At 45.2% G+C, this 14711-nt stretch overlaps 1 protein-coding gene across 1 annotated transcript in view; it reads left to right on the top strand.

The window, feature by feature from the left end:
• The first annotated feature begins 267 nt into the window (after nt 1-267).
• SNX30 (sorting nexin family member 30) overlaps nt 268-14711 on the top strand; it is a 40234-nt gene continuing 25790 nt past the window's right edge. The window contains exon 1 of the mRNA XM_063129167.1: nt 268-739. Within this exon, the coding sequence (XP_062985237.1) occupies nt 569-739 (171 nt within the window). The 5' untranslated portion in view covers nt 268-568. The remainder of the gene's footprint in view (nt 740-14711) is intronic.

The following is a 14711-nucleotide window of genomic DNA, read 5'->3' as shown; positions in this document are numbered from 1 at the left end:
TCAGGAGATAACCATTCCTCAGGGACAGGTATAAGAAACAAGGGAGAGGGCCGGCAAGCGGGCTGGGTGTGTTTGTGTACGTGTGTGTCAGTGAGTGAGAGAGCGCGCAGATTAAGCGCGGCGGCGGCGGCAGCAGCGGGCGGACGCTCCCCCCCTCCGCCTACGGCCACCCGCCCTCAGCGAGAGGAGGCGGAGCCTCGGTGCTTAGTCTCTCCGGGTGAAATTGCTCGCGGCCGCCGCTACGTTGTCTCTTCCGCGCCTTTCCCAGGCGAACGAGGGGGCGGGCAGAGGCCGCCGCCGCCGCGCTGTGGGAGGCAGGTGGTCGCGCCTCTTTGCCCTGAAAAGGAGGCAGCCGAGGCGGGCGCGCTGGTGGCCGCTCCTCCATCTCCTCCTCCTCCATCTCCTCCCTAGGAGCAGAGGCGGCTGTTGCTGGCAGACGGCTCTCCCCCTCCCCCCCGCGCGCGGCCTCTGCCTGCTGGAGGCGACTTCGGAGGCGGCTGCCGCTTCGCTTCGCTTCCCCTCCTTCTGCTCCGGCCGGGGCATCTCGCCCGCTGCTCCGCCTCCCACCATGTCTGCAGCCGGGGGCGGCGGGGCGGGGACACCCAAGGCGCTGCCTTCCTCCGGACCCAAGTCTCTGCGGGACATGCCGCACCCGCTGGCCGCCTCCAGCAGCGAGGAGGCGGGCGCCGAGCTGACGCCCAGCCCGGACTTCCAGCTGCCGCGCAGCCTCGCCGAGAAGGTAGCGACGGCGAAACAGCGCTCGCTCCGGGGCCTGCGAGCGGGGAGCGGGGTGGGCTTGGGGAGCGGGGGTGCGGGTGGAGGCCGCGGGGGCGGCGGCTGCGAACGGCTCGGGGGCTGAGCTTTGCTGGCCGTTTCCTGGTGGGGCTTGGCGATCTTCTGGGCTTCTCGGCTGTGCCTGGAGGTGGCCCGATAAGCATCTTCACGATGCAAAGCGAAGGCGGCAAGAGGAAGGCAAGCCCTTCATTCTTCATTTCTTGCCCCTTCAGCCAAGATGGTGAGGTGGTAGGAATCTCTTTTGGGGGGACACCCGCACCCTTTTCTAGTACTGAGCCTTTCCCCCTTGCCATCTCCTCTTTGTCCCATTTAAATTGCAAGTTCCTCTGGGCCAGGGGTCTTTTTGTTCAATTTTTGTTTTTGTTTGATTATTTTTGTCATTTTTGTTTCCTTATCTATCTAAATCTCTGTATATGTGCTAGCTTAATAAAGTGCTACTTTTTTCTAGTGGAAATTCCTTTTCTAGAAGGAATCATAAAATGGGCTGTGTTTACGTGTGCTGTGGGACACCCGCCAATCTGTCACCCCCCCCCCCCCGGTGCATTGAGGACACTTGCACCCAGTTATGTCAGCTGGCAGGCTTTGCAGTGCATAAATGCAGACTGTGTGTTGCCAGCAGCAGTGAGTGCGGCAAAGCAATCTCCGGATCAATGCCAGGCTCTTTCCCTCCGCACCAGCTTGTGTGAATTGGTCTGTGCATGTGTGACTTTAAGAGTGGTATGGTCTCACTTCTTCATTTATTTGAGTTCTTTCTATCCTGCTTCTTAAGGCAAGCCCTTGCAAGGCAGCTTGCAATAAGGATCTTAACAAAAGAATAATCCGATATTGCTGTCATAATGCCTTCTTTGTAAGGAAAGGTTCAGGGGAAGTATCTTTTCCCCCCCCCCTGGCTTTGCTCCACAGGCAAGCTGTAGCTTAGTGAACTTCTGCCTGCCCTAGGAGGTTTAAGGAGGTAGAAATGAGCAGTGGCTCTAATAATAATCCTTGCTGGCACCATGGACTACTGTGGCTGATGGCAAATGCCCTGCATCAGTCCTGGAAGCTGGATTTGGAGCTCCAATGGTAAATTATCTAGGCCAGCCTTCCCCAACCTGGAGCCCTCCAGATCTGTTGGACTGTAAATCCCATCATTCTTGGAAACAATGGGAGTTGCAGTCAAACACTGAAAAATGCAGCAGCCAGATTAATATCTGGAGCAAGAAAGTCTGACCATATAACACCAATTTTGGCATACTTGCCTATGCTACCTGTATATTTCTGAGCCGAATTCAAGGCTTTAACCTATAAAGCCTTCCATGACTCAGAACCACAATGCATGACAGAGCACCTCGTTTCTGACATGTATCTACCCAGATACTATGATCAACATCTGATTGCTTCGTCTGAGGGAGGCTCGTAAGGTGGCAACAAAGGAGAGTCCTTCTTGGTGGTAGCCCTCTGATTGTGGAATGAGCTCTCCACTGAGACCTGCCTGGTGCCAACAGTATCATTGTTTTGGCACCAGGTTAAAACTGTCCTTTACTCTCAGATATTTGATGACATATGATGGGGTGTTTATTTCAGTTGTTTTTATCAGGTGTTATTGTAGGCGTTTTAGCTATTTAAATTGTTTTACATTTTTTGTGTTAAGTACTTTATATTATGTTTTTACTAATTTGCATTTGTAGCTTGTGATGTTTGTGAAGTGTTCGGAGAGCTTTGTCTATCGGGTGGCATTGAAATGAAACACATAGTAAATAATTCCGCATCTGGAGGGCTCCAGTTTGGGAAAGACCTAGAGCGGCATCAGATGGGGAAAAAAAAATCACATTTCTTTGCTGCTTCTCTCCCCCCTCTGCTTCTGTCCCATGATACTTCCTCTTTCTTCATACAGGGGAAGAAAGAGGAAGTAAACAATGACCACATGGCCCATTCAGTGAGCATTTTTATTATGCTGCTTTTCCTGCACACAGCAGGAAATGTGTGCCATTTTGGACATTTTGCCCCCCCCCCCCAATCAGATTTACAAGGGTCTTATTTGTGGCGGAAAGAAGACCAGAAAGAGTGGGAGATGCACAGGAAGTGGACATAGTCATGAAAAGTAGCAGCAAAAAACTGTGAGTGGGCAGTAATGAGCATGTGATAAAACAATCGTCTGATGGCACTCCTAGACCTTCCTACCCAATTCTTTAGTTATTAACCTAGTTCCCATCCTAGCGTCAAGATAGCTGTCTTTGGCTATGTGTCCTAAATATAAGGCACAGATGCAGTAGTTTAGGCATCGGCAGCATCTAATATTTGGGTACAGGTATGTTTTCCTGTAGTTAACTGTTCTTTTGTGGTAGGTGTGTAGCTTGAGTTGTATAATATTGATGTCAACGTGAATAGAGGCATAAAAGGAAGAGTAAGGCCCCGTTCAGAAGACACCTTAAACCATGACTTTAACCATGGTGGTTAAGCCAGAAAGTGTTCAGAAGACACTTTAAACCATGTCTTTAACCATGGTGAATAAGACTTTTTGCCATATTTACCATGGTTAAAGCCATAGTTTAAGGTGTCTTCTGAACATGGCCACTATGTGGAGAAACAGCCTTGCTCTTTGCCCAAGACTCTCTCTTCAGTTTTCTCCCCTAAATCCCCCTACCTTCTGAGTCGCTCACTTCAAGTGGTGCTACATATGGTTGCCAGCTTCCTGAACCTGAATACTGCAGCTGGCTGTTGTGCTCTCCCCCCAGGAATGATAGGTGAAAACAGCCCTGTGCCATAAAGTTGTTTATTTATTTATTTATAAATGTTTCTAAGCTGCCTTTCAAGTCTTCCCAAAGTGGCTTACAGTAATAAAATGGCACACAGATTCCAAAACAGCAAACCATGGAAGCCACAATACCGTTAACAAACCACCAATTTAAAATTGAGCCAGGCACAATAAAATACAATTCATCATACAACGTAGTCCAGAAAGCTTAAGGAAGGCCAACAGAAAAGCAGCACAAAGATTTTCAGGTGATGCTGTTGAGAAAGGTTGTGTATGTGATTCAGCGGCTTGTTCAATAAGTCTGGTGGCAGTGTTGGTGGGCGCCACAAGAGAACTGAGCAAGAGATAAGTCTTGTTTTTGACCATTTTAGAACTTGGAGTGGGGTGGGGTGGGGGGCTTGCAAAACAAATCAGAGAGGATCCATCCAAACATGTGTGAGTGCTCTGCACGAATTCAACTCTTCAGCTTCGCCCTGGATGACAGCTGCATGCAGGAAGAGGATAGTAATTAAGTACCAGGAGCTTTACACAAGCAGCAGTTCCACATGGTACAACATCATGTGATTAGTTTCCCATGAGGTATCCATCCTGTACACCAGATACATGAACAAACAATAGGTCCCCATTCCTTACACCTTGGCTGCATGATGACAGGAGTATTGGATTTTTCAGTGCTGGCTTGCCTCTTTTGCACTAAGCCAATGGATTTCCGACCTTCAGGGATCCCCTTTCTGTACTGACTTGCCTCTTCCAAGGGAACCTTTGTGTGGCTGTCGCTGCTGAAATCCCTGCACAGTCCTAGGAATGTAACTTAAATGTCATTGATTCAAGCAGTGTTTGTTCCTCTTCAGCCACGTCTTAGGGTCCACAATTTGCTCCTGCTTAGCTGTCCTTCCCTTGCCACTGAAGTAACATTAGAGTTCTAGTTCAGATGGGAAGAACTGCTGATGTGGCTGGAACAGTGTTGGCTGTTCCTCTATGATCTAGAGATGGTTTTTGAAAGTATGGTAAGCTGTAGATCTATTTAGCAACAACAACATCAACATCAACAAAAATAACAGTAATAATAGAGCAGGGCTTGGTGATTTGTAGGCTCATTTGGAGGAACACAACTCCCAACTATTGACTGTGCTGGGTAGGGCTGATGGGGTTGTGGCCCTCCAGATATTTTGGGCCAGAAGTTGCCCACCACTGATGTTGAGTTTCCAGTGTTAATTGGCATAGGAAGAATGCACCAGTCCTGTGCTTATAGGCTGATGTCCTAAGTTCCCCTCTCTTCTCAAAAGTCCTGAGTCAAGAAATAACAGAAGTGTCATCTTGGATAGTTGAACTGGTGAATGGGTTTGGGCTCATGACTGAACAGAAGCCCCCTGGTGTGTATGTATGTGTCATGGGGGGAGGGAGGGATGGTTATGGTTATGTAGGAAAATACACTTTGCACATGCTCAGAAGTCTGTTCACTTTACGTGGAGGCAGCCTTGATATTAAAATAGATCTTTAAATGAGCCATGGTCAAATTAAGCTCTTCTCTCCTCTGTCTGGTCTGTTTGGAACTAATCTACTAGCTTAGCAAGGGTGCATCTAGGAATGCAGATGTTCTCTCATGAGGCCTACATAAAAAGGTCTGTTCAGAACCTTTTCTTGGGATACCCAAATTTGGACCTGGGTGCAGCACAGCTTCACAGTACTCCTTACTTCGCTGCTGCTGAGGGTTGTGTTTTGGGGGCTCTACCTGCAAAGAATCAGAACTAGGGTAGGTGGTTTTTGGTCTCTGTGGTCTTGGCATACTTTGGAACTTGGGATTCAGTATCTGTGCTGCTTAGAGAGTTTGGTGTTTCAAGGGCCCTTATATTGTGTTGCAGCAGAAGGAGGCTCACCTTTTGCCATCTGATGCCTCTCCACTTGGCTGGTATGTGACTGTGAGTGGCCCTTGAAGGTATCCACTTTTTAACTAATAGTCATCAACTTTGTACTGCTAGGCAACTGGATGTTGGAGCCTTGACATTGTCCTTGTCTCCGGAGGCTACCATTGCTATGCATTAGTCCAAAGAACATGTCTTCTACTATCAGTGTTTGGTGAGCAATGCTCATCAGCCGTCTGATTTCTTGCTCTGCCCCTTGAAATGCAGCTGTGTTCTCTTGAAATGATAGGCAGGGGGTGGAAGGAAAGGCTATGAAGGTCTTGCGCTCTATCTTTCTCTTTCTCCCATCTCCCCCATGTCTTTAGGGAATTTGCCACACAAGCCATGATTAAGAAAAAAGTGCTCGGTGCTTCAGATCTTACAGGGAAATGTTTTCTGTGCTTTGTAGCAAGAACACAGCATGTGAATTGAAAAGGGTACTTCTGAATGTCTAAAAACATCGTTTACAGTAGAGCTGAGCACATGCAGCAAAGCTGTAGACTAGAAAAGATGCCATTTGTCTGTCGGGCCTTCTCCTTGTAATCCTGTTTCATTCTCTCCAATAAGGAAATATCTCAAATTTGCCATCTCTAACCTCACTATTTCTAGGCTCTTCCTAAAGTTTGTGGATTTTGCTAAGTTATGGCATAACTTAATGCCATAACAATGTTTTTCTTAATATGTAAGTTTAAAGACCAATGCCTAGATTGGTGCCTTTGCTCTGATCTTGATGAAGGGCCAAAATACTTGGTAAAATTAACTCGATGGTTGCTTCTTAATTGCAAAACATGGAGGCTAAAGGTCTCTGGTGAGAGTTCTAGGAGAAAGGCTTAAGCACACAATCATCTGGTTGCTTCTGTCTTGGAAATTGACCTCATCCTGTAGATGTTTTTGTGGTGAAGTGTCCATTAGGCTGGTGTTACATGCAGGCATGTTAAAATGTGTAATTTGTCCCCAAGAGAACACCTAACAAAGCAAAACAAAGCAAAAAATTGCTTGAAGCAATCCATGAATGAGAAATGCTACCCCAGTGACTCCTAAACAAGTTAGCATATGGTTGGTTGTGTCTTGGGGAAATTTTGGAAGAGAAGCATTGTTCTGGAGTTTCTTGACATGTACAAGAGATAGTAGGGATAACTATGGTATTGTGCTAACACCTTTGAAACAATCCTATTTGTGTGGTTCTTCCTTAATAGCCAGCGTAGCAGAGTGACTTTTACCAATTGAAGAGGGAACTAGGAGTTTTTGCCAAGAACTCACAAGCTGGTCTTAGGGAAACCACACTCACAGCCTTAGCTTTTCTGTCTGTAATAAGGAGATAACTTGACTGACCTACCATACAGGATTGTTTTAAGGAGTACTGAAGGGTGTATCTGTGAAACGCTTTGAATGACCCAATGCACAAATTATAAATCCTAAATAGGATGAGCCCTATTCATAAGTCACAGTCATCTCCACATTTATACTACATGTATGGAAGTGGAGCAGGACTCTGTGTGCTCACCCCACTGTTGTAGAACATGTGTGGGACTGGTGGCTTGCAAGATGTGCTATGTCAGAGTGACAGTGCATACAGTCCTGCTTTTCCTTTATTCACTTATTGTATACATGGAGGCAACTTCGAAAAGTGATTATGCCTTGAAGAGAAAAGGCCAACACTACATATCTGGTTTAGCATTAGACTTGTGGTGACTAGCCACGAATCCCCAGGATTTCACAGAAATTGCAGAACATGATTATGTATAACTCCTATGGAATTTCCTGGCTCTGGAGGTCAGGCAGGCACCAACTTTATATTCCTTTCGGCGCCTCCTTAAAATGACATTATTCCAGGAAGCCTTTCCTTAACGACCAGCCACGGTTCACTGTACATTTTGCTTCTTTTAAAATCTATTTTAAAGTGTTTTATTCTGTTTTTATTTTATTTTATCTTGTACATCGCACCAAAATTTTCAGTGGGGAGCAGTATATAAATATTGTAAATAAATAAAATAAATATAACACAATTTTTGGAGTCATCGTCGTCCCTGCCATTACTTTGCTGAGTATGCATTCCCTTAAAAAATGTGGTACAGGGATGCCTTTCTTGTACTGGATTTTTGGGGCTTAAATCTCCCATTCCTGCTGTGACAACTTGTGTGTGTCAGGAGTAATAGTTCAAGTGCAATTTATTGATGACTTAAATTTTACTGTGGCAACATAATTGATAAAATAAGTATCAAAGCATTAGACTTTACACAAGTTTTCAGACACCCTCAAACTTGTGTTGACAAGAAACTTATTTTCAGAAAGCTGGCTGAACTGCATAAACATGATCATGTTATACGTAGCTGAATAAATCTGCTATCTAATAAAAAGTTTATATGTAGGCTGAAATTTTACTTTTTAAACAAGGCTGTCTACTACCACTTGAACGCTCACTGCAGTCGGCATTTTCATGAACAGTGATTCGAAGCGTCTATTGCATTTACCACAGGCCATATCCAATTGTCCTGATATGAGAGCACCATAGGCTTAGGAGCATATATTTCATCTGCTGTCATTGCTAACAGAGTTGGTGCTCAGCTTTTACCAGTTTGAATTATTACTCTATTCCTTTAATATATCACGGTAGCTTTCTCTGTATTGATATTGGCTCAAGAGGATAAAGTTGATTAACTGCAGACTGTGGCTGGATATAGTCCAGAGAAGGATCTATAATTTTTAAAGCTGCAGGGATGTCTTAAAGATTTTCCATGTCTGTAAAACAAAACCGCTGGGAAAGTTACACAAAAAAGGGACCGCTTTGTGTTTTGACATGGTTGCATGATTAGGGTGACCATATGAAAAGGAGGACAGAGATCCTGTATCTTTAACAGTTGTATTGAAAAGGAAATTCCAGCAGGTGTCATTTGTATATATGGGGAACCTGATGAAATTTCCTCTTCATCACAATAGTTAAAGCTGCAGGTGCCCTGCCCTCTTTTAAATCTGGTCACTCTAGTATAGCTCCTGCAGCTTTAACTGCGGTGATGAAGAGAAACTTTCACCAGGTTCTCCATACTATACAAATGACACCTGCTGAAATTCCCTTTTCTATGCAACTGTTAAAGATACAGGAGCCCTGTCCTCCTTTTCATATGGTCACCTATGCATGACTTAATTTTTAATATAGAAAAAAACTTGCAGCTCCTCTAGAAGAGGGAACCTCAAAGATGCCTCAGGATGGTGGTTGGTGTAGCACAGTCATTACACAGGCTTATGAAAGCCATAATTCTTGTCCCCTTTCAGTCCTGAAACTAAGAATTATGGATGACCTCTGGTTGTCTAAATTGGGAAGAGGGAAATGGACACAAGTAAGCTTAGTTTGACACAAATCATCTGCTGTCTTGGCTGGGTATCTCTCCTGCTAGCACCAGCAGACTTGATGAAAGGTGGGAACACCAGTATGAAAAGTTCTTGCATCATCCCAACTACCCATCCCAACTACAAACATCTGTGAATGATTGTTGCCTCATGGGAGTCAGCCACAGGAGAGTTATTTGCAGACTGCAAAGGTGATGTATAAATCTGTACTGAACCATGAAGCTTAATAGACTATTGACAACTATTCTGCTGATCTTATCTCGCAGAGGATTTGGAAAAATAAAAATAAAAAACACATGACTTGTGCTTTCACCCCAAACTCCTTGGCATATTGGAATTAAGGAAAAAAAATCTGCTTCTTTCAGGCCATCTGCGACACCACCACCTCACTCACCAGGCTTTGATGTGCACACCTCTCTCAGGCTAAGCACCACCACTTAAATACCTGAGGAAGGGGTAAAAAGAAACCCATAACCTTTCCCTTATAGCAGAGGGAAAAGGTAAGGAGGTTTGGACAAGGCACTTCTCTGAATATAGCGGGCTGAAGGTTTAATGTAATGTGTTTATTTATAAACTAAAAGAGCAGGAGGCACAGCCAAACTGACATGTGGTTTTGCGGTAGCAAAATAAAGAAGATGTTTATTGTTGTTTACAGTTCTTAGTTCCTTCAAATTCTATTCAAATCCTGCCTATTAAGAATTCCAGTAGTAACAATTCTAATAATAACAATCCTTAGTCCATAGGATCTTATTTCCACTCACTCCTCACACAACTCCTGACAAGAACACACACACTAAACACAGCTACCCTCCAAACCCCAACCACCAACCGAACAACCAGAACCTCTCAGCTCCCCCATATATAGACTCCTCCCCCTTTCCACAGCATCACCAGCCACACCCACTCAGTCCAACATTCTGTACTCTCTATACATACTCATTCAGACATACCTAAGGGAATAGAAATGTGGGTAACGCCACACCATCCATATACTTTCATTCTTTCTTTCTTTTAAAATCCACCCCCACTTGTCATGTATTGCCCCATTTTAACGAATGGCTCAACCCTTCTTTTTCATGCCTTTGCTACTCCTCCTCCTTTCTGGATGGGGGACATACTTATTGAGACCCTTAGTCCATCTAGTTAGGTACTGTCTATCCTGACTGACAGCGGGTCTCTGTAGTCTTTGGGCAGAGGTCTCTTCCATCCAGGAACCCATCAACGTGTGCTGGACTGCTTGCCAATGGTGAGGACATTTTTTATTCTGGGGGAGTGTCCTGCTCTTCTCCCAACCTTGAATGCTTTTAGCTTGAGGTGGTTATTGCTATCCATGAACCTATTTATTTATTGTATTTATTATATTTATATCCCACCATTTTTCTTGCATGTAATTCAAGGTGGCTTACATAGTCCTCCTCTCCATTTTATCCTCACAACAACCCTGTGAGGTAGGTTAGGCTGAGATTCAGTGACTGGCTCAAAATCACCCAGTGTGCTACATGGCTGAGTGAGGACACTAGAACACAGATCCCCCAAGTCCCAGTCCATTACACTAACCACTACATTACACTTGTTACAACACCACACTGGCTGTCAAACCTTAAAGAGATTTCTCTGTGCCATCGAGAGTTGTAATATTTTGGGATGGCTTGGAGGTCTGGTGTGAAAAAGGAGGTGCATGAATGCCCTGAGCCTAGGTGTGTTGGCAGGGCCGGTGCCAGACTATTTTGCACCCTAGGCAAGGTGAGCTACTTTCACTGCCCCCCCCAATGCCAACTTTGATTTTTAAGAACACATGTTTCCTGGGAAAATAAGCACAAAACTTGAAACTGCTAAATTTATTTTAAAGTGCAAGAAATACGTCATGCCAATTATAGCAAACAAATTGGAAAGGAACGTCTACAGGTCTAAAATGCATTATTTAACAGGAATATCACCTCCAAATCATCCCCCCCAACTCACATGCGTGCGCACACACACACACTCAGCATCACTCACTCCAAACAAACACACGCGTGAACACATGCCCTCACTCAAAGACCCCATGCATCCCATTCACCCATACATTCTCTCTCTCTCTCTCCCAGGTGCGTTCCGGAAGTCCGAACGTGGAGCCACCCCGCCTCCACCCCAGCATCCCTGGCTTTGCTTTGGCTGGGCGGGCACGATTTCGCCCGCCCAGGCCCAGCTGAATCCTCGGGCTGGCCTGGCTGACAGCCAACGCGCATGAGTGCTGCGCTGTGCCTGGCGCCCCTCTTAGCTTGGCACTCTAGGTGGCTGCCTGAGTGGCCTCTATGGTAGCACCGGCCCTGCATGTCGGGTTAGATATGGCCCTCTAGAGATCTTTTAATGTTAATTATATGAAAGCTGCTCAGGGTGTTAAGTTGAGCTTTGCTTGCAGGCTGTCTTCACCTGATCACCCCCACTTGCTTTTACTTCCCTAAGTGTATCCCTGCCAATGGCATCTGTCTTCATAGTTCTGCTCTAGCAGTCTGGATGGCAGCCCTGTCACACCTTTCCATAATATAAGCGGCTGCACCTATTCATTACAGCAATTTTGGAATGGCCTGCTGGTGAATGTGTCGGTGTTCAGAGCATGCCTCTAAGGGAAGTTGCAGAGCAGAGAAACTGCTGCCATAGAAATAATTAATCCAGATGTGCAGATAGCATTGTTTAGTGTAACTAGAACAACTGAATTTTTGGTAACAAACCTGAAACTGTCATTGCTGAATATGAAATGGCTAACCTTCAAGATATTTTATTAGAGGTTTTAAAATTAAGTTTTAAAATGCAGGGCAGACACAGATTGCAGACAAGTGCAGTATCAAGTGTTGCAACGTGTTACATGAAGACTGCTGGGTCATGATCTAGATCTATGTGGTGCTGGCTGTTTCCTGGAAAGAATTGGCCCGTGGTTGCTGTTGAAATAGCTCAGGGAGAATTGGCAACAAATGATGAAGGAAGAGTAGAGACTGGGAGCAGGTTAGAGGAGTAAGCAAATGGTGGGTTATGAGAATTGCCTGGTTACTCAAACGGCCAGGAGCAGCAGGTTAATTCTTTGTGTGTTCTGGGAATGTGGAGCACAGCAGGGAGGCATCTAGCAGGATTTGTTCACGTACCGCCATATTTCCCAAAATCTCTGACAGAGTGCACAGACTTTTACTGGATTAAAATTGTGAGGTATACTGCTTTCTTATCCAAAAAGTGAGAGAGTGAAATAATTAGGCTTCTTTCCAGAACAATCAGCAGGGCACACTCCTTAGAACTGCAGGATAGTTCAGTTAAAATTGCCTCCCAACATCCTCTCCTTCTGCTTTATTTTTATTTATTTATTCATTTAAAATTCTATTTAGGCTGCCTTTATGGGTGGAATCCTAACAAGGTGGCGTACAAGATAAGAACCATACAGAATTGATACAACAGAAATTTTTTAGTACGTATTGGGCTGTGAGCCAAGAACAGGCCCAATGGGGTTTCTCCTCTTGGGATGCACAATGCTATTTGCTGCTGTCACCTCCAGAAATAAGCTCCGTGGAAACAGGGAGAGACCACCCCTCTTTCCTCCTGCAAGTTCTCAGTGTAAGAAATGAAGACCGGCTTCCCGTTTCCCATTGTGTTTTTTCAGGCGGTAGCAGCAAGGCACTACTGGTTCCTTCTGCAAATGCCCTGTATTCAGGGCCTCTCTTCTACATGCTAGGTTTTTGCAGAAAGTGGGGAGAAACCACATCTCCTTTCCTTCTCTGTGGAGGGAAGAAACAGTTGCTTTTCTCCCATGAGCTGGGGCTTGTCCTGGAAGCAAACGAGCACTCCTCAGGGGGGTTTGCTCCTGGTGAGCAGGCCAGTGAATTTATGGAACTCTGCCTGAGGAAGAATTCCACTGAGACTGAGCTGCCATCCAAGCTTACATTTTTTTTTAAATGGCAAGGACTGGCATACTGCTTGAGGTTAAATAGTGGAATAGGAACAGTTCTCATAAAGAAAATCTCCTATCTGCGACTGATGTGCTTCTTACTGTCTGATACAATATGCCAAACACTGTGATGGCAGCCTGTGCCTGGTATTAAATGAATGTCAAGCTTGCCAATGCAGGATTAAATGTAAAATTGCAAGAATTTAACACTGCAGTGCAGTCCTCTTTCTATTAATAGGCTTCAGGGCAACTTTGCATCCCCCCCTCCCCAATTAGTTGGGAGAGATGGGCCAAAACTGCCAATCTCTGTGATAATGTGCGTAATTTAGCAAGTCACTGGCTGTTAAATCGTACAGAGGAGGCAGAAAAGGCAGGGAACAACTACTCAAAGTGGCCATATGAGCTGCAAACGACACACAGAGGGTTCTTTCCAGTTGCAATGAAAATGTAGCAGAGAGGGAAGATGCTGATTGTCATTTTGTGGCTTGTGGCGCTGTGTGTGTTTTTGATGCATGATGTAACACAGAAACCAGGCAACAACTTCTAATCTGTTGGCACTGTTTGTGCCAGTTCTCCACTTAATTTAGATGTGAAGAGATCAGATCGATCGCCTAGACTTAGAATGGCAGATACAAACCAGATATGTATTCAGCATTGTGAGAAATGAGAAGTTGGCATAACATTGGACAAAACGCATAGATGATGGCCTTAATGAATTATTCTTCCTGGAGTGCTATGCATTGTATTTGGCGTATGACAAGTAACTTCTCTCTGCCTGTTCTGAAGGTGTAATTCCCTTCCTGCATTTGAAGAAAGCTGGAGGGTTTGATGTTGGGACTTTTGCCTTCTGCTTGTTATCTCCACCTTCCCTGATAGATGGAAGAAGTAGGGGAAATTATCTGCTGGAGAAGTAAGAAGTAATCCAAGTATAAACCCCAGCCAGGGGCTCCCCTTTCTTCTCCTGTTCATAGACATTTAAGCCTCCAGCTTTTCTTTGCAAACAGGGAGGGGCCCTCCAAAGGTGTTGAAAAGGCAAACTAGTCTGCTTTTCATGTGGCAAGCATAAAATGTGGGAGACAATTTGAACGAGTAACTTGAGGTGTTTCAGAGAAATTGGCGAAAGAGACTGTGGTCTTCCCCCCGTTCTACACACGTATCCAACTTCCAACTGGTGCTGAGAGGAGTTCTCTGATGAACAGAGGCACGCGACGTTCTGAAGTTCCAGATAAGGCTTCTGAAATTGCAATTGGATCTGCAATAATGTTGCAGAGCGAAGTGCTCTTGTGCGTGGTGCCAGCCGTGCCCTCTTCTCGAATACTGCATTCCGTTTTCCCTCCACCCTGGCTTACTGTTCCCCCCTCCAAAGCAGACCATCAGGATCCCATGGTCACCAAGCATGCTCAGCCCTTATCTGGCTGTCTCTGACCCCACCCCATTTTAGCTTTGCAGGTTTGGCAGCATCCCAAGTTTTGTAGTTCTGCAAACCTTGGAATTCTGTCGAGCCTGCAGATAATTCCCTTGTATCTGGATGGTGGTTTGGCTATATAAAAATTGGCATCCCAAGTTTTGTAGTTCTGCAAACCTTGGAATTCTGTCGAGCCTGCAGATAATTCCCTTGTATCTGGATGGTGGTTTGGCTATATAAAAATTGGCATTTGGAGACTGAGTGAGTGTGCATGAGAGAGACTTGTAGTATCTGGATATTGCGACATCATTTTAAATTATGCTGGATTGAGTTTTTGTTGTCACATATGATGAGTTAGGATGGGAAGAGATGCATTGCTGGCTATCCTCCAGTTTCCTGCCATTTTTCCCCTTCTACCATCTCTTTTGCCATGTCTCTCCACCTGCTGTCACACTGTTGCCTTAGCTAGACCTAAGGATTATCCTAGGCAAATGGAAGGGTCGTCCCTGCCTGTTCCCGGGATCCCCTGTGTGTCATTTGGATGCACAGGGATGATCCCGGGATGATCCCGGGATATAGACCTGGTCTAGCTATGGCCTGTGTCTTTTTTTACTTTTGATT

The sequence above is a fragment of the Elgaria multicarinata genome, chromosome 6, assembly GCF_023053635.1.
Source record: "Elgaria multicarinata webbii isolate HBS135686 ecotype San Diego chromosome 6, rElgMul1.1.pri, whole genome shotgun sequence".
NCBI classification, from domain to species: domain Eukaryota; kingdom Metazoa; phylum Chordata; class Lepidosauria; order Squamata; family Anguidae; genus Elgaria; species Elgaria multicarinata.
The sequence above is the reverse complement of the archived record's forward strand: the minus strand, read 5'-3'. Positions and strand labels throughout refer to the sequence as shown.